Source organism: Syzygium oleosum, unplaced genomic scaffold (genome assembly GCF_021117445.2).
Source record: "Syzygium oleosum isolate NSW1041296 unplaced genomic scaffold, Sole_v2.1 Sole_v2.25, whole genome shotgun sequence".
NCBI lineage: Eukaryota > Viridiplantae > Streptophyta > Magnoliopsida > Myrtales > Myrtaceae > Syzygium > Syzygium oleosum.
This window is the reverse complement of record NW_026607509.1, coordinates 5,232,862-5,257,234: the sequence shown is the minus strand read 5'-3', so window position 1 is coordinate 5,257,234 and position 24,373 is coordinate 5,232,862. Positions and strand designations below refer to the sequence as shown.

The 24,373-nt window shown below is 38.2% G+C and overlaps 1 protein-coding gene across 1 annotated transcript; it reads left to right on the top strand.

Annotated features, from left to right (window-relative positions):
- The first annotated feature begins 828 nt into the window (after window positions 1–828).
- On the top strand, window positions 829–24,373 carry LOC115687533 (uncharacterized protein At3g06530). Its single transcript, XM_030613143.2, has 39 exons — window positions 829–1,160; window positions 1,281–1,494; window positions 1,596–1,691; window positions 1,775–1,892; window positions 2,001–2,174; window positions 2,566–2,736; window positions 3,042–3,097; window positions 3,179–3,268; window positions 3,340–3,485; window positions 3,598–3,680; window positions 3,773–3,901; window positions 4,011–4,085; window positions 5,662–5,830; window positions 6,534–6,673; window positions 6,811–6,900; window positions 7,512–7,692; window positions 7,929–8,026; window positions 9,040–9,192; window positions 9,312–9,468; window positions 11,664–11,797; window positions 12,118–12,199; window positions 13,668–13,836; window positions 13,961–14,036; window positions 14,126–14,296; window positions 14,392–14,457; window positions 15,488–15,592; window positions 17,171–17,260; window positions 18,483–18,685; window positions 18,811–19,009; window positions 19,108–19,290; window positions 19,431–19,526; window positions 19,614–19,681; window positions 19,754–20,105; window positions 20,562–20,774; window positions 20,926–21,603; window positions 21,685–22,091; window positions 22,744–23,005; window positions 23,200–23,370; window positions 23,904–24,373. The coding sequence occupies exons 1-39, from the start codon at window positions 998–1,000 to the stop codon at window positions 24,132–24,134; spliced, it is 6,459 nt and encodes a 2,152-aa protein (XP_030469003.2). The 5' UTR covers window positions 829–997; the 3' UTR covers window positions 24,135–24,373.

Below are 24,373 nucleotides of genomic sequence, written 5' to 3'. Positions count from 1 at the left end.
TGGACAAAATGCCTGCCACATATAGAGTATCGATACATGACAAAGGTATATTAGTACGCTTTACTAGTTCATGCATGTAGATTGCGTCAGAGACTGCCACCCTTTGAAATTAACGTGCGATATGATTGTCCAAGGGGCACATTACGTAGGAAACAAAACAGCCGGCCCATTTTTCTTATATTTTCTCCCCTTTTTTTTTTTTTTTTTTTTTTGGGTTATGATCTCTTTCTTTTATTTTTTTATACAACACCTTTTCATGGAGTTTTTGCTAAAACGATATATCATAATCCATTTATTGGGTAGCTGATATTATTGGTCACATTTATTCCTAAATTCTTTATATAGTTCAATCTATGAATATTTGAAGCATTTTATGTTATCCCTATATTATAGAAATTTTTCTAAATTGGGACAAATTCACATATTCGACGTAAATAATGTTATAGTGTTTCTCTATAAAAGAAATTCGGTAAAACGGAAAATAAAGAGACCGATTGTTTTAAGGGATGTTTAATAAGTATTTTTCGGAAAAGCATCCTATTTCCTCGATGACCACCGAATAAAGAAAAGGTAAATCTCACCTTCGATAGTAAAGATTTTAAGTTTTTGTGTGTAATGGGATCTGTGGTGAAAAATTACGAAAAATTGCAAGGAGGTACGTATCATTGAATCGTAGAAAATCTACGAGACGTGAGACTAGCTTAGCAAAAGTTCACGGACTAAATTGTAAACACTCGCGGATTTAGGGGTTCGAACGAGAAAAAAAAGAAATTGACAATCACACCACGGTCCGACCAAAGTCCATTCACCTCGGCTGGGTTTTATAGTTTCGGCGGCATCATAAACCCTAGTAGCAAAACGCTGGCCGATGACCGACACCGACATCTAGGAGCTGCACCGAAACCTCTCCTTCGTTCTCCGCTAACGCAGCCCGAAGCACTCGAAGCTCGGCCTCGTCCCTTGCATTTCGGGAGCTCGAATCCTGCCGAGACCGACAATGGCGGCAGCGTCGCTGTCCTCCCAGCTGCAGGCGATCAAGTCCTACGTGCAAGCTGATTCGGGGCCGCTCAAGCGGCCTTTCACTCGCCCTTCCGTACTATTCGATCCCAAGGAAGCCTCGGACATCGATATCGACACCATACACGACATAGCTCTCTCCGGTTCGTCCAGTCGCCTTTGAATTATCTGGTTTGCGATTGATGATTGACGGTCGGAAAGATTACGCTGATTGGAATGCGTTTGCGTTTGCGTTTGCGTTTGCGTTTGGTTGGGTTTTCCAGGTCTAGAGGTTCTTGTAAATACCGACCAACGGTTTAGGAACTACAAGAATGACTTGTTTAGCCACAAAAGTAGAGAGCTGGACAGGGAGCTGATGAACCCTGAGGAGAATGAGCGGATAAATGCGTCTATCGCTTCGTTCCTGCGGCTGCTCTCCGGTTATCTTCAGCTGGTTTCGTCGCTCAGAACGCTCGAGTATTTGATACGGAGATATAAGTAAGCACGCACGAGCGACCTGATGCTTGCTTGATCATGTTGGGAATTTGTTCTTCTTGACGTGTTTATGTGCTGTGTTTGCTTTGTGCTTTGCTTTGTAGGATACACGTGTATAATATGGAGGAATTGATACTTTGCGCATTGCCGTACCATGACACCCATGCATTTGTCCGGATAGTGCAGCTGCTTAATTTGGGGTAGGTCAATAGATGCTCTCCAAATGTTTATATAGGCATGTAAAGTCTGGCAATTTGGATTTATACGTCTCTATGATTTTTAGGAATACGAAATGGAAATTCTTGGAAGGTGTTAAAGTCTCCGGTGCACCTCCACCAAGGCAGGTTGTAGTGCAGCAATGTATAAGAGATATGGGTATTCTCGAGGTTTTGTGCAATTATGTAAGTTGTTTTATTCCTATGGAAACACGTGGACCATGGTTCTAAGCATATAATCACCCAGCACTATCTTTGATGATATCACCATCATATCTCTGGTTCTAATTGCAGGCATCTCCCGCCAAAAAGTATCATCCTTCAAGCATTGTAGTTAACTTCTGCACTGCAGTTGTGATCGAGGCCGTGGGTTCTCTTGCAGCTGTCGAGAGCGATGTTGTGAAAAGGATTCTCCCGTTTGTGATTTCTGGAATTCAGCCTGGCATGAAGAGCGGTTCAGAACACAAGGTGACATTAGAGTTAAATAAAGCATTTGCAGGTGATAGTTCTTTTTTTTTTGGATAAGTAAGACGGATTTTATTGCAAGATGGCACCAAAGGGGTGCCAACCCACGCAACACATTGGTAGGTGTAACTTATATTGTCATTAAGGTCCATCAGAGACTGGTGATGAGGAAGTTCTGTGGTTAACGGGGCTTCTGTGCGTGGAGGAGATTTTAGTCCAGCCTGGTGACAGGAAGCATCTATTTGCAGATTGATGTTCTCGGAGATGCAGATGACTTTTATCTGTGACATGATTAATTAGTCATGAATCACCCATTTTTTTTTTGTGGTTTTCGGTTTAGATAACATGCAGTTTATTTGCAAATTAAAAAGCCTTTTCTCCCCCCGCTCCACAGGCCAGTGCCCTGATGATTGTTAGCTTACTGGCAAAAAAAGCTGCTTTGTCTCCAAAACTTGTAAACAGCTTGATTCGATCCATTGCCGACATAGCTAGAGAGGAGGCAAAAGATGCCATGGGGCTACAGTGGGTTCGGTTATCATTTATGGCTCTAATCAATCTTCTTCAGGTATTATTTACTTTCACAATTACGACGAGCCTCTTACTTATATCTGTTTTGATTCCATCCGTTCCCGTGCTTTCATCTAAACCAATGTGTGCATATTTTCACGTCAATCAATTGTTTGGGATTCTATGCAATTAAGTGACAAAGATGCATGACTGTCATAGCTGATTGCCCTCTACCTCTTGCACATCCTCTCGATTGTGGTTATGTCTCAATTGTATTTTCGATAATATTAAAATACTTCATCTTGCTTCCTACTGTGCTCGCTGGTGTCATTGCTCTTGCTTGCTAATATGTTATTGTGACAGTCACAGTCTGTGGATTTACTTCCAAAGAAAGCTCTGGAGATTGTGAAGGAGATTAGGTACTCGTTTGATCTTTCTTTCATCGCATAAGTGCTTCCATTGACATTAATCTTAGATTTGTTTGGAATTTTCCTTTGAAGGGATATTACTGGGATTCTATCACAATTATCCAGAGAGTTCAACATAGATAAATTTCTTGTCTTGTTTTTGGAGTCTCTGCTCGAGTACAGGTATTAAAACCATTCAAATTTCTGGTTATCTCTTTTATGCTGTTTTACTCAACCTATAATGATTTTGGCAGTTTCTCAGACGCTTCATGCTGTTCCCTATTGGTATCCATAGTTGAGACAGTTCCTATAGGCAATGTGGTTGATCATTTTGTTTCCAAGGTCCTCTTTTCATGCCTGAAGTTATCCCAGAAAATTGACAGTTCTCCATCAGAAATAGGTGATCTCTTGTGATGTTCAGGACTTCATCACTCTGTTGTTCTTTGTCGCCATTCCTTGTCTTAACAAGTCATTGATGTATGTTTTATGGGCACTACAACAACACTTTGTAGGAGTTTGGGCCAAAAAAATCTTGGTGGCCATTATGAAGAGTTATCCATCTGAGCTGCATGATTCCGTCAGGAAGTTCCTAGAGGTCTGTGCTTAATTCCCTTCTCTGCATTTGTGTATGCAGCACTTTATCCTTCTTTTGCATTTTACATACCTTTCTCTTTTTTCTTTTTATAGAATACAAGACTGCATCAGGGAAAACATGAGTCGATATCTGAGATTTTGTCTAAAGTGTTAGATGGGAATTTGAGATCGTCTGTGCCTACGTTGGATTCAAAAATCTGGTTTTCCTTGTACCATCCTAAGGTAATTTTTGGCCAAAGCTAAGGTTTCGAAATTCTTTCCTGGAGTTATGTGCTGACAGTTAGTATCATCTTTCGATGCTATATGCTCATTCTTATAAAAATGTTTCCAGGTTGAGGTCCGATGCGCTGCATTGTCTAGTTTGAATGTTTCTGGCATCCTAAAAGCTGATAGTATCAATTCACAGGTAATAATTACTGGGAATTCTTTATGGGTATATCATGTTACTTTTCTGGCTGGAAAGAAATAATTAGCAAGAGGAGCTGCCTATTTCTGATTTGCCTCCAGGTCCATTATGTGAAGTAGGGAAAGATGTCATGGTATTCCCTTTAATTAGTTTGTATGAATTGAATGTTCTTCAGGGATGCATTTGTACACTAGTAGGCATAAATATTTTTAGTTTGCTTGTGACTCAAGTTGTCAATTCTAAATTGCAAAGATATTTGAAAAAAATGGTCAGTGGGAATATTCCTTTTTGACTCGATAAGTTTTTACATCTCAATCTGGTAATTATCTTGGATTAATTCTCTCTCTCTCTCTCTCTCTCATTTGTATAAGTCTTTCAGAATTTTGAATTAGATTGGAATATCTTTACTCGAATGCTGTTAGAAATGTATATACTTTTATGCTTTGAAGGTCATTCAATTTTTAGTATTTCTGAATGTTGTAGAACTTTCAAAGCTGTTCAAGTTTTCTGTTTGTGCTTGGTATAGCTTTTCCGCAGTTGCTACAGTTGTGAGATGGGGTGCTTTGGCTTTCCGAGGCGTTTTTATTTCAAATTTTCATTAATATTTTTTCAAAGAAGGAAATCTGAAATAATCACTTATATCAGTACTAGGTTAATTTTATAAAAGTATTTATAATTACAATAACAACATCATCATCATCATCAATATGAGTATTATTATCTGGTGAAAAATGGTATACTTCAAAAGTTCTAATAATAAACGTTGCCAACAACTCTACAACAATGTTATAGGTCTTTTTCATCATTTTGATAACCACATCAATGTTGTAGCAGCTTTTGCCAAGCACTTCGTAGTCTCAGTACAACACCTTTAAAAGATGTGTCGCCGAATGCATGTGCTTGTACACAGCACAGCACAACACAACCACAACACAGCTACAATTGTAGCCAACAGACTCTTAGTCCTCTATACATTGCTTGGTCTGTGGACCTTTGTCAGTACCTTAACAGAAAATGATAGTTCTAGGGTTGCTCAGCTTTTGCATACTTGCCAATTCTCCATTTACTCATCTTCCATTTCTCATTTCGCAAATGTTGTACATGTTTCCACCCTGCTATATTTGAGAATATGTTCAGCCACTATGCGGAGGCAATCTTGGCTTTTGTTAGGTAAATAAAGAAAAGTAAAAATGATTACATTTCTTTCAGCTTTACAAAACATGATTTTATTGGCTTCATAAGTTGCACTGTTGTATGCGACATGGATCTTCACGAATATAGTTTGTTCCCAGTAATTTCTAGCAAATTACTTTCTGCATAAATAAATTAAAGAAATAGTTTTGTTGAGTATCCAGGTCAGAGAATATTCTTCTTGGTTCGGGTTGCTTTCCCATAGATGACATGCATATTTGTAGCGAAAAGTGCTCTGTCTGGATAATTTTGTGATGGAGCCAATTGGAGAAAGCAATTCTATGTGGTCTGTGTTTTTTGGTGCTTAGTATTGCAAAAGGAGCTGCACACTGAACATATGATCTTGTCTTTGACTAAAAATGCTTTCTCTCTCTCCATTATGCAGGGTTTTGAAACAATTCAAGATGCTGTTTTGCGCCAGGTCCATGATAAGGACCTATCTATTGTTCGAGCAGCTCTATCACTTAATGAATTGCCAAATGTGGTAAATCGGACCGATCTTCTTCAAGCATTGTGTTCTATAACACAGAGATGCATAGGAATTCTTGTATCGAGTAAGTATGGAGAAAAAACAACTATGTATTGGATTCAGGGCCCTTCTAGTTTGTTTTCATGTCTGTATTTATTGGGAATTGTTTATCTATGAACTTCATTCGTTGGATTTTGGAGGTACATGAAGCTCATCATTTCCAAGTATTACTCTGTTCCTGTTTCAGTCGCTTGTGCACTCTTTGTTGGACTTGTCTGGTCTGTTATTAGTTTCATTATCTAGAAGTTGAAGAGAAGGATTTTGGTAATTGGTAAAAAATCTCCATTCTTCCCTTTTCTCTGGTTTGTATGCAAATCACACGGGAGAACAGCGACTTTCTCATTGATAAGAGTCTCCAGATGTTTCTTCTGGTGTTTTGGTTTTTTTGATTTATTTAGCTGCCAAAATATTTTGTCTGCTGTGGGTGTATGATTGTTTTAGGGCTGCGAACATTGTATTAAGATCGAGAGAGATGTCGTTTCGCTTTTACTAGGTCAAGTTTTTTGGTACATGTGCTTTGGGTTCAAAGCTATCGAGAGTTTCAATGATTCTACTGGTGAAAACAAGAGAATTATGTTGAGAGCATTGGAGGTTAGGTCAGGATCACTTCCCCTCACCCGGAGGTCGATGTCTAGTTTTATCACCCATGGGCCAAATAGACTGCGTCAGTGGTATAGCATATAAAGTGCTCAATTTTGATACTTGACAGTCACTTTTTCCACCTGCAGGCGCAGTAAATAACATTACCTTAGCTGGTGATATTGTTATCCTATGTTTGAAGCACTTGATGACTATGTCTAATGGTTCGCTGGATTCGGCAAAGGAGTTGGCTGCATTGATGTTCCCCTTGCTCCTTATCACTCCCAAGGTTTTCATTTTTATTGTTTATTAATTGATCAATATTCCTTGTCATATTTATGTTTCATCTCGTCCTTAATAGTTTGATTTTTACACCTTGTGAATAGATATGTATTGCCGCCTTTTTGAATATATTACCATTTGCAGACACAGATGTACAATTTGAGGGTTTTGGAATTCGCAAAGGAAGTGAACTGGCCCTTGTATCAAAATCTACCCAGCCTGCCCAGCTCAGAGGTGGCACATCGTCAATTGCAATTTTTCCTTTTGGTCTAAATTTGTTTATTGGGTTTTCTATGGCAGATACACGATTTGATGATGGGTATGTATAGTTCATGCATTAGGCCTAAAAGTATTGCACACTTTCCAATAACCTTTTCGTTGAATGACTATCTTTATATGGTCGAGCTGAGTTTAATCATAAGAACAGGACATATTTGTCATGCAAGTATATCTTGACCAAAGATAACATTTTAAGACTAGCTAGACATGCATCCGCATTTGGGCGCCCTCTTACATACATGTTCCCCACGTGCTAACAGGCATGAGCAAAGCATAGTTCTACATTTTCTCCCATATGAATGTAGACGTAGCGGGGGGAGAGGTTTTAAAGTATAAATTTGTAATTGCAGCATTGATCAATAGGGATAGCCTGAAAGGACAATGTCCATCACTAACTTATCGTGGCGGTAAAAAGAGGTTATACAGACAGACCGGGAGAGGAGGGATTTGTTATGGCTGCAAATGGGGAGATGGGAGGGAGCACATGATTGTTTTTTGGTCTTATGGGGATTTCAATGTCACTACACACATGTGGCTATTAAAATGTGCATCTTTTAAAAATGCAGAAATTGGAAGCTGGAAGCATATCTTCTGCAAATCTGAGGATGGTCGACACTTTGGCAGATTTATTCTTGAAACAACCTCGAGAATTTCTACCGTTCCTTGTCCAAAATAGTAATGATTTTATGATGTCGAAAACGCTCTTCTTTTTGGTTCTCATGCAGTCAATTGAGATGAAAAGGAAAGGTATGTATCACCGGTATTATGGAGATAAATTTCTAAATACTAATTATTACACTTTGCATGTAATATTGTTTGTTTGAAAGAATTCTTAGTTCCTCCTATTGTGTGTTAACGCGGTGTATAATAAAATGTTGAACTAGGTCTTGATGTGATATTGGAGATTGTGTCTATAATTTACTTATGGTTGAAATGTGTGTTTGTAGTTAAGTTGCTGATATTGTAATTTTGTTGCATGTCAGATGGGAACCGAGTTTTGGACCTCTTGGAAGCTTGTTTGCCGGTTCTGAAAATTAATTGGGAAGCTTTTAAAACCTCCAATGGCCTGCATCTAGGAGAGGTAGAAGTGACTATTTTGCATTACTATTCAATCTTTTTATCATTGTTAGAGTTATAACCTTCAACAAATGTGCTCATCTTATCATAAGTGTTGGAACTTGCCTCAATTGTGGATTCGTCGTACATTTCCCTATAACTGTAATGTTTACCTGCAAACTGATATGGTTATATCTGCACTTCACACATCAATGTCATGTAAACAATCTTCTTTGTTGGAGCATTCTAGAGCCAAGAATAATTTAATGTCTCTTTTTGGGAATCTACCACTTAAATTTCTTTTGAAGAAGCATTATCTGTCAGCAGCTACTTGTTTCAAATTGAAATAACTTCCTTTCACTGACATGTCCAACTCAGTTAAAGTTTTCCAGATGTTCTTTTAGTGCGAGAAAAGACATGAAATACCCTGTGATGATAATGCAAGAGTTTGATTGTGTTGAAGTACCCTGACATGATAAACCAAGAGTTTGATCATGTGGACATGACAATGAGTACAATAGTTCCAGTTTGCACTAATAGAAATGAAAACTTTTGTGTGTCAAACAAAGCTTTGGTAGCATTTTAATATATCTCTTTTCAGTCATGGGACCAAAGCACACTATAATAAACAAACTATTTCCAGGGTTCTTTGAAATGAGTTGGAAGGTTGGGCAACATTGCAATGGGAACCATAAAGGAGGAGTGTGTTTAGGAGTGAGATTCGGCAATGTTCTAAGTAATCTTGTTTTGTGTTGTAGAAGGTCCAACAACTTAGGCAGTTGTAGATTACTTTACAGGCATTGCTTATTGCTTTATGGAATCAGTGGTGGGCATGTGAGTTTGGGTGCTCAAATGAGATCTGTCACACGGGCTGATATGATCCGGCAATTTTCAGCATCACTTACTAATTAGGTTCCTCAAAAGTACCCTGAAATGACACTGAGGGAATTCTGCACATTAGATAAGATATTGATACTCATTGATGGAACGTACTGTCACATTTCTTTTGACAAACATTTGTAACTTATGGATTGACAGGACAACGTGGAAATCTGGAGAAGAGATTGCATAGGATTCCTGGATCAGCTTTTTGATGCCAATATAGAAGAAATGAATGGAAAGATCTTAATATGTATATTTTGGAGGATGCTGGGTGCGTTTATTTCAGTGGCTCCTACTGACCTCTTTTCGGTTGGTGACTACATATTTCTTATGTTTATTGTTTTCCTCAGGTCATGTGGGGTTTATATATCTGAACAGATTAATTTGTTAGTGGCTAGCAATGGTTATAATAAGTTGTTTCCTGGCAGCATGAAGGTGTACAATGGGTTGGCAAGCTTCGGGAGATATTTGTCCTACTTGCAGAATCAAATCAGCGACAGGTGTTCAGGGAGCATCTCCATTACCTCGTCACAAATTGCAAGATTTGTGCAGCCACTTTTCTGTCTCAATTTTTCACAGAAGAAGGTTTTGTTCGTGCCTTTTCACTATTTTCTTAGGCTATTCATTCATAACGTGGATGTTGCGTTTTCATCTTTCTGCCATTTAGTTGATGTGCTATATATTTATAATGTTGATGGAGATTTCTCTTAAAGTTGATGACTCCACCTTAAATTGATTAACTTTGAGACATTGATTTACTTTGCTACACTCATGAGCTAAGTGAGACCTAAGCAAAAACCTAGATGGGTGGCAAAAAAACGAGGTTATTGCAGTTGGTGGGAAATGCAACTCTGGATTTCTAAGTCAAACTTTGAACGTAAAAGTTGGAGTCTAAGGTCCTTTGATAAGTAAAAAAGAGGGGGAAGGGGTGAGCAAAGTTGGTGATCCCATTGGGCATTACCATTGGAATTCCACAGCCACGATGGAATGTTCGATTTGAGCCATAGTTATTGCTCATTTGTGCTAGCCTGTCACCACCGACCAGGGTATTAGTGGGAGTAGAGCTAGGTTTATGCTACATCATGGCATGATTGAACCTACGCTGTAGATGAACCTCGGCTTCTGAGGGGTTTTGTCTAAATAGGTCAAAGAAAAATATATGGAGTATAATTTCCGTGATAATAGAAGTTCAAATACCGTCTTAGTAAGTTTTAAAGACTTAGAAGGCCCAAAGAGTAAATTCTTTACTTTAGATCTTGGATCTATCTTGCAAAATGATGGAGAAAATAACAAGGATGTTTCTTACAAAGTACAATATGAATGAAGTGAAGAAGTACGTTTACTGTTTTATGTGATTGTCAAAATGCCCACTTTAGCTCATAGGAAAAGTCTACACGACGGCAATGAGATATATGATGCTTTATGGCATATAATATTTGGTGTTTGGGGGTAATCAACATGTCCGCAAAATGAGTGAAGTAGAGGTAACCTTAGATGTGTGGGCACTCAAGAAAAGAAATGAGAAAATGTAGGTCTGACTCCAATTGAAGATAACAATGAGAGAAGGTCATTTAAGGTGTTTTAGGTCTCATGTAACGAAGGCCTTACAATATTTCAGTGGGGAGATGTGATTGGTTATAGAAAATTGGGTTAATGCGGCAGGGGAAGACCTATAAAGACGTGGAAGAGACCATAAGGAAGTTATTGAGCACTTAGTGGGATAAGGCTCAGTTTGTTGCTGTTATTTTGTTGTTGGTAGCAATGATTGTGCCTGCTTCTATAAATTCTCTTTTTTTTCCCATTAAATTGGCATAAAACTCCATTAATGCCGGTCAAGATTTGGAAGCTCAAGTTAGGATCTTCGGTGTTTCATATATTAACCCTTTGTAGTTTCTTTCATTTGGCATGCTCTGCCTCTTTATCCAATTTCTCGTGTCCACCTACTCACTAAAGTTACGGAAATAAAGGACATAATCCATGAAAGTCTTTAGTCAGTCTTTCTGTGCAACTTCTATCAAAATCAGCATGGTTTGGCCTTTTGACCCCAAAAAAAAAAAAAAACATGGTTTGGCCAAAAATACCGGAATACACTATTTTCTTAGAAATCATAATTTGGAACATGCAGGCCTTGTTATCTACCGATCTAGAATGTTAAAGTCAATGTTCATGACACTATTGTTAAAAATGACTGTCTTTGTTCCATATGATGTATCATTAAAATGAGTAATTTCTAATCTAGGAATATGTTTGAGAATAAAGTTTTTGTTTTACATACAAAACGAAGTGTTTAAGCCGTGCTTCAAATGTATTGATACTCATGAGGTCTTGAATAAGACCCAATAATCGTATTTACTGCTACTGCACATCCAAAAAAAGTCTCCTCCTGTCGTACCATGTCCTTGAATAGTAGATTTTCTGTGTTCCTTTTTTCTTTCCACCTACCAGAGCTATTCATACAGTAAAATTTTGGGTTTGATTCTCAATTGCTTCGTCCGAGAATGGTGAAAGACAATTATTTTCCTCTCTGCTGGTTTGGATCACGCTACATTTGCTTTCTAAAAAGTCATTGTGACATGAGCAACGACATGTCATTTCTTTTCTTCTTTTTAATGTATAACAAGGGTCTTTGATAAATATCAGATTCAGTACTGGGTCATAAGATGAGCATTCTTGCCACATGAAAGTACATAACTATGTCTGGAGAAAATGTATGCGTGTCTGTCTAAAAAGGTGCACTGTAGGTTCATCTGCATGTCTTCATACTAATCGTTATGCTGCAGGTTATCCGGTTGCGGTTCAAGTTGAAAGTCTCCTCTGTTTTGCCTATCTTTGTGGTCAAGCGGAGGATGCCTTGTCATTGCAACTTCTAGCCAAATTTCCGTCACTTCTTGTTCCATTGGCCAGTGAGAGCCAGGTAGCTTTCTTTTGAGTGTTTTAAGTACTGTTGCTAGTATTCTTTGACCTGCACAATAAGTATATGTAGCAACTATTAGCACAAACAGTGAGTAATGAAAGCTAGGAATGGAAAAAGATGAGATTCCCCATATTCTCAGCTTTTCAACTTTTATTTTCTCTTTCAATTTTAAATATTGCGGAGATCATGAAATAGACTTACCTCTGTTTCTAACTGTCTGCTCGGTTTTAGAATATGTTCCAAGAGAGATTTCTGGTATTAAAATAGCCGAAATTGCGACTATTTATTCGTGTCATTAATTTGTTGTCTCCCTTTTGCAGGATATAAGGATTGCTGCGATGAACTGCATTGAGGGACTATACACATTATGCTCTGGAATTGACTTGTCTGGGAGGAAAAATGGTATAGACCTTAACATGAATATTCGAAAATATGCTCTATCTCTTGAACAATGGAATGAAAACACATGTGCACAAACGTGCACACACACTTAAATGCTTTGTTTTATTTTGGGATAAGTACTTGAAAAATCTAAAAACTTGTATCGAAACTGCAATTAAGTTCTAAAACTTTAGGTTGCAAAATCTAGTACTAAAACCTGTAAAAGTTGTGAAACCAAGTCTCTCCGTCAAATCCATTAATTCTCGGTGAAGGAAAATGCTTACGTGGCACTTTTTATTGTTTTCTCTTTGTATTGTGCAACTCTTAGGACATTTATATAGCGCCAATAGGTGCCACATCAACGTGATATCAAATTAAAAAGAAATAAAGAGATTGCCTAATTTTTCCAATTTCTTCATTTCCCTCTTCTATTTTCTTTTTTCCCCTCACTCCTCAACTCCTCTTCCATGAGTGGCTGGAAGGCCACTGCCACCCATTGTAACCTCTGCCAATTGTCGAGATGTGCCTCCGTCCATTGTCACCACCGCCAATTCTAATACCAAAGACTTTCTTTTTGTGTCTCTCAAAGATAGCAATATGAACCATTCTTACTTTAGAAACTTTCAAATGATAACATTTCTCTTGATATCAAGCCCTAGTCCTGAAGAGCTCGCTGCAATTGGGGAATTTGAAGGGAACATATTGTGTGGGGTGGATCGTTATTTTTGGCAGCTCCTTGTGATAGGCCGAGTGGGTACCTAAACTCGTCATTGACGGTGGTCGCGATCAAGATGACAAAGTCGCTTGGTATGTACGACGGCGTTTTGATTGTTAGGTTTTTGCTATTTTGATTTCCATCATTTTGTGGGAGTCGTTGCCATTGTCGGCATTTAGGGTTTTGTGATGTACTTTATATGTTCAACTTCTGCATATGAATCTAGAATTAGCAAGAAGGGCAGTGTTAGTGGTGATGGTGATGGTGATGGTGATGGTGGTGGATGGAGATGTGTTGATGATGGCCAGCAGCAGTGGCAGGCGGTGGCGGCCCCTCTTTTCAATTGGATCGAGGAAGGAGGAGGACGAGGGGAAGAGGAAGAAGGGGAAAGGGGAAAGGGAAAAGGGGGAGGGAAAAGAAAACGAATTGAAACTTTAGGGATTTCTCTATTTGTTTTTAAGTATCTAGCAGGCCGATGTGGCGTCTATTTGGCACCACATTAGTGCCAACTATCCTAAAAGGTGCATAAAAGGAAAGAGAAAACAATAATAACAGAATATTAACATTTTCAGTCACCTAGAAATTAGCAAACTTAATGAGACTTGATTGCACATATTTTACGAGTTAAGTTTTAGGACTTGTTTGCACTATTTGAAAGTTTTGAGGCTTGATTGCACTTCAGGTCTCAGGACTTTTGGTGCACTTATTCCTCTTTTCTTTATGGAGAAGTTGCATGCTTTAGTTTTATTTGTGGCTCTCGTAATGAAATTTCAGGAACCATTGCCATTTGGAGTCGGTTTCTTGAAGAGCTCTTGGGTTTCATAATTCAGCACAAAAGGTTTATCCTGTCAGACAGGAAGTTCCTTGCTTCATTTTTGTCATCTTTGCTTGGTCCATTGGGCATTGTTGACCAGCTGTTGGTGCCACAGGATGTAGGAAATAGGTAATTGCGTATTCTTAATATACAGCTCTCAGTGTCATTCTTGCCCTACAGTGAAGTACTATATCTTCAAGTTCTATCTCTTCTTTTTGTGGAAGGCTATGTTAGCTTTGATATAATATTTCAGGTTCACTCAATCTACCAAAAAAGAGATCCTCGATTTCATTTTGGAATCTACTTTGCAGCTCTCTTCGCATGGGAAGGTTTGATCTGCTTGACATGTTATCTTGCTTTCTTTAAAATGAATATTCTTTTGAGAGGGAAGTAATTGGCTTGTTTGTTGTTTTGACAGCTTGTTATACTGTCCTTGCTCAGAGGAATAGGGGAAGTACTCATGCAGGTTAAAGATGTTGAGCTCTTACTGTCTAAACTTTTGGAAGTTCGTGGCCGGTATTATTTTGAGAGGGATAATTCATGCCAGAGATTGTCAAAGACTGATGTTGAAATTCTTTGCCTTCTACTGGTACTAATACCGTTAAGTAATTTTTTATCTTTATTTCCTTATCCATCTAATTTTTAGGTAACTAACCATAAAATTGTGTCCTATGCTTGCATCAGAGCTTTACTTTGTCCTCTACAACCGGCATTCGAAATTTTGAGGATCATCTATGGAAGGCTTTGCATGTAAGATGTTGTTTGAGCTTGTGATGTATGCATCTCTTCTAATCATTTTAATCTTTAAAACTTTTCAAAGTTGAATTTTAAATTGAGGTTCATTTTTTTCAAATAGACCACAGCTTCAGCTGTTTATGTTTCTCTTTAACCTAGTTAAGTTTAAAATTGTTGCTTATTCTTTCATGCACATAAGTTTTCTTTTTTGTTGGTTAGAAGACTTATTTGTTCTGTGATGATTAGTGCGACTTGAGAAATGACTGACAGCCTTTCGCTCATAAGATGTCTTGTGTAGGGGAACAACTTTCATATTCTAATAAAATGTCACACGCCTCAATTCTTCTATCTTCTTTCTATTTATTGGTAGTGCCATGTGAAAGTACATGGAGTTAATTACTGGGGAGTACATGTCCCTGCAATAGGCATATATGTTTTGGTTAGAAATTGATAGTCAACTTAAGTTCATGTATTTTCAAAATTGTAATGATGGTTCATTCCTTGAAGGAACGTCTGAAATGACTTAAAAAGATTTATATAGCTAACTGTAATTTGTGGGTTAAGGCTTAATTAGTTGATCCAGTCGATTTGTATCCGCATCATGCACAGGTAGGTCTGTAACTGTCTTGTACCTAACAGTAATAACTATAGGTGAGGCTTATATGTTATTGATGGATTGTTAAGATGAAGAACATGGATTTTAATCGAAATTTTTTTCAACTCTTGATTAGGTTGACAGTGTAAGATGTTCATGTGCATGTTTGAAGGAATCTGAACTTTAATATTTCATTATTTGGAATCTATAATTTCAATGCAAACAAGCTAATGAGGGAATTTCTTGTATTGTGATGCTAATCGTTAATAGTTCCCTGTACCATTATACCAAATAAAATGAGGGCATAGACTGGATTAGCCATAATGCAAGACAAACTCTAGAGGCCCTATTCTATTTTGAAAAGTAGTTCAGTGTTTCTCCTTTAACCAATATATAGTTAAGGTATCTATCCCCGTATGTGCTGATGAACTTGCTTTGGGTCTTATGCAGTTTGAAGGGTCTTTTGCTGAAGATCCTGCAGTCGCGCTGCCTTGTACAGCTGTTCTAAGTAAGCTGAATAATCGGACTTATGGTGGAATGACCCATGAAATGCAGGTTTGTTACCTTCTCTCTCTTCGTTAATAGATTGGGAGAAGTCGTTTCTTTAAAGTGCTTCTCACGTGGAGGTCGCTTTCTAGTATGTGGTCTACCAATGGATTAATGGACTCTTAAGTGCTTCGATATCTGACTGAGCAAGTTACTCGTTTCATTTGTATTTTGTTTGTTTCTGCTGCTAAGGTGCATTTGCCCTACGTTATTTGCTCATGACATGCTTTGGGTTGATCACATCAATCACTTTGGCTGTGCAACCTTTAAAATCCCATAGCCAGATGGTCTAATCATCTTATCCAAATTCAATAGAATCAGATGTCCTAATCTGCCTTTGATGTTTCCTTTCCACTAGTTTTGATAGAAGGCAATGCCTGTTGGAAAATGCAAATTGACTGCCCCTGGTCTCTGTCATTGCTGCTAGGTTTATGATGCCTTTGCTATATATTGTTGGGAAATTACCAAAAAAAATGTCTGAGTTTTCATTTAAATACCATTTACATACCTCTGATTTCAAAATATATATTTCCACTCTTACTTAAGCAAAATTGTCCATTAATTTACAATTTGTCCATTTCCTTTTCCAAAAATACACTCACCAACAAAGCCCATGTGATTTGCAGTGATGTGTCCAGCTTCCATCAATCACTCTCTCTCTCTCTCTCTCTCTCTCTCTCTCTGTGCCATGCTATCTTCTTCTTTTCTTCTTTGCACAACACCATCACAGTTACACCCAGCCACCCTGCTGTCGCTGCTCACCTGTCGACTTAGCTGGCAACTACAAGATGCCGCGCCTATCTGTCTCTCTCTCTGTGCGCCCTGATATTGATGATGACCAACCCAATCTTTGTTGGCTCTGTGTCATAGATGAAGTGGCTGTGATCTTGTGATCTGGCGGCCATGCAGCTAGCTCATAGCTCATTGGCTCCGTGTCATAGATGAAGTGGCCTTGCCGCTAGCTCAGAGCTCAAAGGGCTTGGTTACAAGGTCACATCACACGGCCATGAGAGAGAGAGAGAGAGAGAGAGAGAGAGAGAGAGAGAGAGAGAGAGAGAGAGGGGGTTAGGGCTTGGTCACAAGGTCACATCACATGGTGATTTTTCATTTTTTGCAACATTACCAAATTTACCCTCACATTTAAACTATTTAAGATTGAGATAATATATAAATAATATTATATACAGGGGTAAAAGAGGCAAATTGGGTGGTTAAAATTCCTAAAACATAGGAGATCCTCTTCCTTTTATATAACAATACAGCCAGGCCACAAGTTGCCAAAAGTTTCTTTATGTCCTGGTATGAAAATATAAGTAAGTGCTTATAAATTGTGTAGGTAAGTTACCGTTAACATTTTAAGCAATGATGCCTGCACCTTGCAATCTTTCGGCAGAACTTTGTCAACTCATAGATATGGCGGTGGTTGTCCTTGGGAATCTAGTCATCTTAAGGTCCATAAGTTCCTATATTTTATTCTTTCATTATGATTTTTGTTGAGTTCATCATTGATGGAAAATAGTGATCGGTATATTTTAATTGTCAATTTCAATTACTTAGATTCTCAATTGTTTTGGTTTTTCTTTGCAGGAGGCTCTCTTTTTTGTGCTTGTGCTATTATTTCGCAAAGGAAATAGTGATATCCAAATTGCAACTAAGGAGGCCCTTTTACGCTTAGATGTGCTCTCTCTCTCTCTCTCTCTCTCTCTCTCTCTCTCTCTCTCGTATGATGTGTGGTTCTCCACGTTATTTGGGTGATCAAAATGAGGCTCGTAAAATTTGACTATTTTGATACAATGCCTGGGTGGCTCTTTGGAATAGATATGCGAGTTTGCAAGTATGAATATGTTCAGTTGTTGAGTAGTTTGTAATTTAATAGGAGGACAAAACTAAAGTTTGATTTCTAAGATGTTATATGTACAAACCTATATATGGAAATGACTCACAAAAAGGTAAAACTTATTGCCCTTTCGTGTTGGATAGCAAGATGCCAGATATATATTGGTATCTTAACTTAAAGTTTCTGAGTACAAAGCTGAGGAAAAAGTAGTATTCAGATCATATCACTGATTTTTGTTGTCTTCCATATAAGCATTTGTTCGTTAGCATTTGTGGAGCGTGCATTTGGCTGTGTGCATTGACCAACATGTGAGTTGTCTGATGTGTAAACATACTATCGGTCTAGGTGCAAGAATCTAGTCAGGAAAACCTAATTTAACTATTTGTGTTACGAAAAATATTTGAATTGAGTGGACCTAAAAAAGAGACTGGATAATCAGTAATTAAATGATTCAGGTATCATCCCTTCAAATTCGATTTTTGGATTGGATAGATTATTCATTGAGAGAAAAATGAAAGATCTGGCTGATAGGACAAACGCTTAATAAAATGGAAAAAAAATTTGCAAAACAGAAGAACGGATTTGAACTATGGATATCATCATATTAGTTCTAATAAGGCAAGTTTCCTGCTAAACAATTAGCTTCAATAATAAATATTTGAAAGAAACGAAAAGGACAGTTTTTATTAATCCATAAATCATGTTGTCTTCCATGTATCATTAATATTCCAAGGATCAATATACAACTTTTTGTTAAAAAAAATTGGTCCAACCCCATCCCAATATTCAGCTTCTGATGAAGATTAACCAACTATATATCCGTGTCTTTTACTTATGAGAATTTTATTCACTTCTACAATTTGGTTTTCCTGATGTTAGCTTAATCATACCATTTGAGTGTGCTTGGATATTTTCCAGCAACTTTGGTAAACCAGTTGAAATATCTTTTGTATGCTTTCTGTTTTGAATTCCGTGGATGTAATTGGTATGACTCGCGTTTCTTGGGAATCTCTTTCTACTTGTTTTGAGCAATTTATATAAATTTCTATATGGGTGCTGCAGGTAGCTGGTTCTACAGTGGCTGAAATGCTTCTCACTTCGCCCATATTTGAAGTTCCGATAGCATCTCAGAGAAAGAAAAGGAGATCAGCAGGCTATGGCATTCTGAAAAAGCACCGTGATGTTCTCAGTAAAGGCGAAGATGCATTCTCTTTCCTCATCTCCGTCCTTGATATTCTGCTAATGAAAAAAGACATAACAAACAGGTTTCAACTCTTTCCTTTTACTTGTAGACTTCTATTTGTGCACTGCTCACTGACCCCGCTCCCGTAGAAGTCATATTTGTCCCTGCATATTCATTGGACTAATGTATCCTACATAATATCTGTAGGGAGAGTCTAGTAAGTCCATTGTTTAAGCTTCTTGAGCACACATTTTCGGATGAATGGGTACGTTGCGTGGATGAGAGGTCCATTCAAGCTGCCTCTGGGATCTCTGAAGGTACGACCAGCACAGTGTGTTACGTTCAGCAGAATCTGCTATTGGTGCTGGAAGATATCTTAGCGTCATTTGGCCTTATTCAGTCTAAGGTCAGAAACTCTCTGGATCGGTAGAAGATTTCAGGCTGGGATCAGTTTTGTGTAGTTGTGGTGGTGTTATCTTAATTATTGCTATTTATTTGCGACAGGCTCAAATGCTTGACAGCATTGATGTTGAGTTGTTGATCAAATGTGCCCATTCGGCTAAGGATGGAGTCACCCACAACCACATACTCAAACTTTTGTCCACAATTGCTAAACTCATCCCTGACAAAATTCTGGATCACATACAGGATATTCTGTCTGTTGCAGGAGAATCAGCAATTACACAGGTCTGTTGATGTTTCATCTCAGTTGTATAGGCAGTGCCTTTAGCTTCGTATCATATTGTGAAGAAAAAATAGATTTGCCTTTGTCCTGATTTTTTATTTTCGGCGAAGATTGGCTTGTCATGTAAATTATCCATACGCAGGTTGACAGCAGTTCACTGCGTGTTTTTGAAGATCTTATGTCTTCTCTTTTACCATGTTGGCTGTCTAAGACAAATGACCTAGACCAATTGCTTCAGGTACCAGACTTGCAGTTTGCGCATTTTCTGTGGCAGTCTGTTTTATATATGCAGTCAGTCTAGAGTCCTGATTTCTTTGGTTATCAGGTTTTTGTCAAGATATTGCCTGAAGTTGCTGAAAAGAGGAGACTGTCAATTGTTACATATCTAATAAGGTACCATTGACAGGTTTTTGGGTGGTTTGATGAGATTAATATAGGACTCATGGCAAACTTTGTTTTTCACAGGACCTTGGGAGAAAGAAGAAGTCTGGCTTCTTTGCTTTTCCTTCTTTTCCAGTCATTAATCACCAGGAAAAGATTGACCGAGCTAGATAATAAAGCCTATACCTCGCCAGATTTTATGGCTATGATACAGATGGAGTGGGAGTATGCTTTTGCTGTGCAGATATGTGAGCATTATTCATGCATGATATGGCTGCCCTCTCTTGTTATTCTGCTTCGACGACTTGGAAGGGAAAGTTTGTGCACTTTTTTGCCCGTTGATTTGCTGCTTGTGATGCTTTTTATTTCGCAAAAGTTGCAAGATCCGGAATTCGCTTTTGCTCTGGAGTCGAGGGATGATTTAGGGACTATTCAGGTAGTGATATGTTTCTTCTGTTTTTTTCCCTTCCTGTGACTAATATTTTTGGTGCCCTGGTTTTCTCTTAATAACAATGGGCTTCTATGAATTGATATAGCCGCCACATAATTTTCTTCAGTGACCTGGGTATCATGAATAACTTTGTACGCTCATAACTTTTGCAAGTTAGCACATCTGCTGGTCGAAAGAGGGTATACTAACAGTAAACAATTGGAAAATGTGCCCGTCAAGAAACTGCTTTTCAGTAATCACAGCCAGATACAATGACCCTGGAAACTTTACTTTTGCATGCCTTTGTCTGAGTGAATGTTACTATTCACTCTTTTGACTGAGCGAATATCTGCTCTGCTTTGTTCATTGAAACTTGCCAAAATGGCACCTGAACTAGCACAATAATGTAAACATCTCTATTACATATAATCAACTATATGAATGTTCAATTTGATTTCACAGGGAACGCTAGAGGAACTTATGGAGCAGGTTGTTTACTTATGGCAACTTATTGATACTAAAAAGGCAATAGCAGCTCCTGCCTTCATCAGAGAAGGCCTAAAGTACCATCTGAATTCTGTCATGATAACTACGACAACGGTGATGATTCCTTCATCGTATTTTAAGGGCATGATTCAATTGCTTGATAATGCAGACCACAGCGTGAAAAGGAAGGTAATTGTCACTCCTTACAAATGGCACATTTTTTAGATAAAGTGAGTATGAAGTGATGCAGAATCCAGTATGACATTCATATGCATCGACATTTTCCTTATAGGTAATTTCCCGCATCTGGCATTTTGATTAACTAACTAGTGGTATGCAGGCTCTTGTGCTATTCTCCAAAAGCATGAAGCATCTGGGCTCAACTCCATCAAAACGAAAGGAGAAAAGAGAATTCTATTTAAAGTTGACTAGTAGTTGGCTTCACCTTGATGAGGGTGCACTTGAAGCTCTTAACAAGATGTGTTTGGACATTATTCAGTTACTTGATGCATCAGTGGAAGATTCCAACACATCCTTGAAACTTGCAGCAGTTTCAGCCATGGAAGTTTTGGCTAACCGGTTTCCTTCTAATTATACGATTTTCAACCGATTCCTTGCATCTGTCATCGGAAACATACAGTCACCGGATGCCACACTATCTTCCAGCTGCCTTCGTACCGCAGGTACTTTAATAAATGTGCTTGGGGCAAAGGCACTGATTCATCTCCCCAGCATGATGGAGAATGTTATGAGGACCTTGGACAACATCTCAAGTTTTAATGCAGAAAGAAAAGTTGATGATGATGCTACTAGTAGATCATTGAATCCTAGTGATCTCTTGTTTTCAATTATCATTGCTGTGGAGGCTGTTGTAGACAAGCTTGGTGGCTTTTTGAACCCATACCTTGAAAGTATTTGTAAACTTCTTGTTCTGCATCCTGATTTAGCATCAGGATCAGACACAAAGCTGAGAACTAAAGGTGAGACCGTTCGAAAGCTCATTGCAGAAAAAATACCTGTAAGTTTTCTTATCGCACTTCATGCTTAACTGTGGTTGTTTCCAGATAAGCCTCAGACAGTATAACTCTTTACTTTCCAGGTTCGCCTTGCTTTGCCACCTTTGTTGAATCTGTACTCTGGTGCGGTTGTGGCGGGTGATTCCAGTTTGACAATTATGTTTGAAATGCTTTCACACATGGTTACTACAATGGATAGAACATCTGTTGCTGGCTATTACAAAAGGATCTTTGATCTATGCTTAAGCGCTCTTGATCTTCGACGTCAATGCCCTCTTTCAGTCGGGAATATCAGTGTGATTGAAAAAAGTGTAATCAATTCAATGATTTCGCTGACAATGAAGCTCACAGAATCGATGTTCAAGCCTCTTTTTATCCGGACCGTTGAATGGGCAGAATCAGAAGTTGACGAAAGTGAATATAGAGGCAGGAATCTGGATAGGGCAATATCATTCTATGGATTGGTAAATAAGCTTGCTGAAAATCATAGGTGAGTTACAGATAAGTGTTCCATTTGTATTTTTTCCTGGCGAAAATTAATTTAAGATGGTAGCTGTGAAGTTTTACATAATTACATTTATTTCTCTAAGAATGGGAGTCCTCGTTCCTCAAGAATGTTCATCTTGCTAACTAGTTAAGACAGATAGGGATCGCGGTGGGTTGGTAAATCGGACAGTCCACCTGCTCAAAATCTATTATTATAATTTATAATTGGGTTTGTAGGATAGAGGTTCGTAGTCCTGTTTAGAAGATTCTATTGGCACAGAGGAGGAGAGCCAAACTACTGCTCTTGTCTACTTAATAGCTGGTGGATAAGCACCTTTTCTCTTTCTTTTTAAAGTAATTCTGAATGAGGTCTTTATTCTTCTAAGCTTTTCTAGAAGATTGTAAATCTTGCAGTGACTTCTGGTTAACTGTTTCTCACAGTTGACTATGTTCCTTTAGTATTTTGATTTTAACTTCTGCAAGATTGCAGTTAAGAGGGTATTGGCAAGGTATTTGGTGTTTTGAAATTTCAAGGGAACCAAGTATGAGTTTGTTCTATGTACACGAGTGTTCAGTGAATTCTAATGCGAACAGTTGTTTAAGTAATTAAACTTTATAATTTTTACAGTTCATTACTCATACGATTTCATGCACAGATCCTTGTTTGTCCCTTACTTCAAGTACTTGCTGGAGAGTAGCGTGCGCCATCTTACTGATTGTGAGGAAGTACCTTCTTTGAGTTTGAAGCAAAAAAAGAAGAAAGCCAAAATTTCCGAAACTGGCGTTAAGGTGAAAGAGGCAAACAGTGGGCTATCCCTAGAGAAGTGGCAGATAAGGGCATTAGTCTTGTCAGCCCTGCGCAAGTGTTTTCTTTATGAGACTGGATCTTTGAAGTTGCTTGACTCCTCAACTTTTCAGGTTTATTTTCTCTTTTTTCCATGAAGTATCATATAGACATATATAGTACCTTCCTATTTTTTTTTGTCTTTGAGATTGTAATGTCAGCTTGAGAGATAGTTGTGTTTCCCTTTCCAATGAGCATCTTGTTATCTTCTACATCTTAGTGGGTTGCCACTTATGTCTACTGAGGATATGCTTCTGGTTCTCTACAGGTTCTGCTGAAACCTATTGTATCTCAGCTTGGAGCTGAACCACCACATTTGGTAGAAGACCACCCAGATGTACCGTCAGTGAAAGAAGTTGATGACTTAGTAGTTATTTGCACTGGTCAAATGGCTGTTACTGCTGGATCTGACCTTCTATGGAAACCTCTGAATCATGAGGTGAGACTTTGGAAAAACTGTTGTCCTCCGCTCTCTTTATATATAGATGCATGTTGTGCTTGTTAAGCCTGGATGACTGACTGATTTTGCCCAATTGCAGCATGTTTCTTTAACATCTCGGACTATGCAAGTTTTCGTTTTCATACGTAAGTTGTTTTAGGTTGTTAGGTACTAGAGAGACTCCTGACTTTTTTGTCAGGGGAGATCATGGAGGCTTCTCTGTTTCATTTACCTGAATGTCAATTCCTTTAGCAAGGACAGTTCATAAGTACTTCCTTAAATGGCTACAATTCTATTAAGTACTTGCTTGTCAAAGAAATTTCCTTCTCTGAAAGGCAAAGTGCTCCATTATGCTCTATATATCTGCAGATTTAAATTATGGTCTATGTGACCCAAAAATAAAAAAAAAATGAAAAATTATGGTCTTTGTGATGAGTGAATGCAATGAAGTAATGTAGATGTACATCTCTCTTCTGCACATCTGCAGTGGCTTACGCTTGGGTTTGGTGTTCTCCAAATTATTTTTTTTCCAGGTACTGATGCAAACCAGAAGCGAGAAGGTCCGATCTCGTATTTTGGGCCTGAGAATCGTGAAGTATCTTCTTGAGAACCTGAAAGAGGAATATCTCATATTTCTGCCAGAAACAATACCTTTTCTCGGGGAGTTGCTTGAAGATGTGGAGCCAACAGTTAAATCGCTTGCACAAGAGATTTTGAAGGATATGGAGTCTATGAGTGGTGAAAGCCTTAGGCAATATCTATGATTGATGGCAACATATTTAAAAGCTAATGCATATTGCTATAGGCATGGTCTTTGAGTCAACGATTCAAAGAGATTGTGATAGATTAGGTTGTTAATATCAGGTTTAATACTTGAGCCCCTGCAATTTTGAAGGTCAGCAGGACTAAGAATTTGGTGATGTTGGACGGTTCCCCTGTCTATACATGGCTGTTGTAATTTGAAAAGATTGCAAGGCAAGTTCACGATATGGTGTTCCTAGTT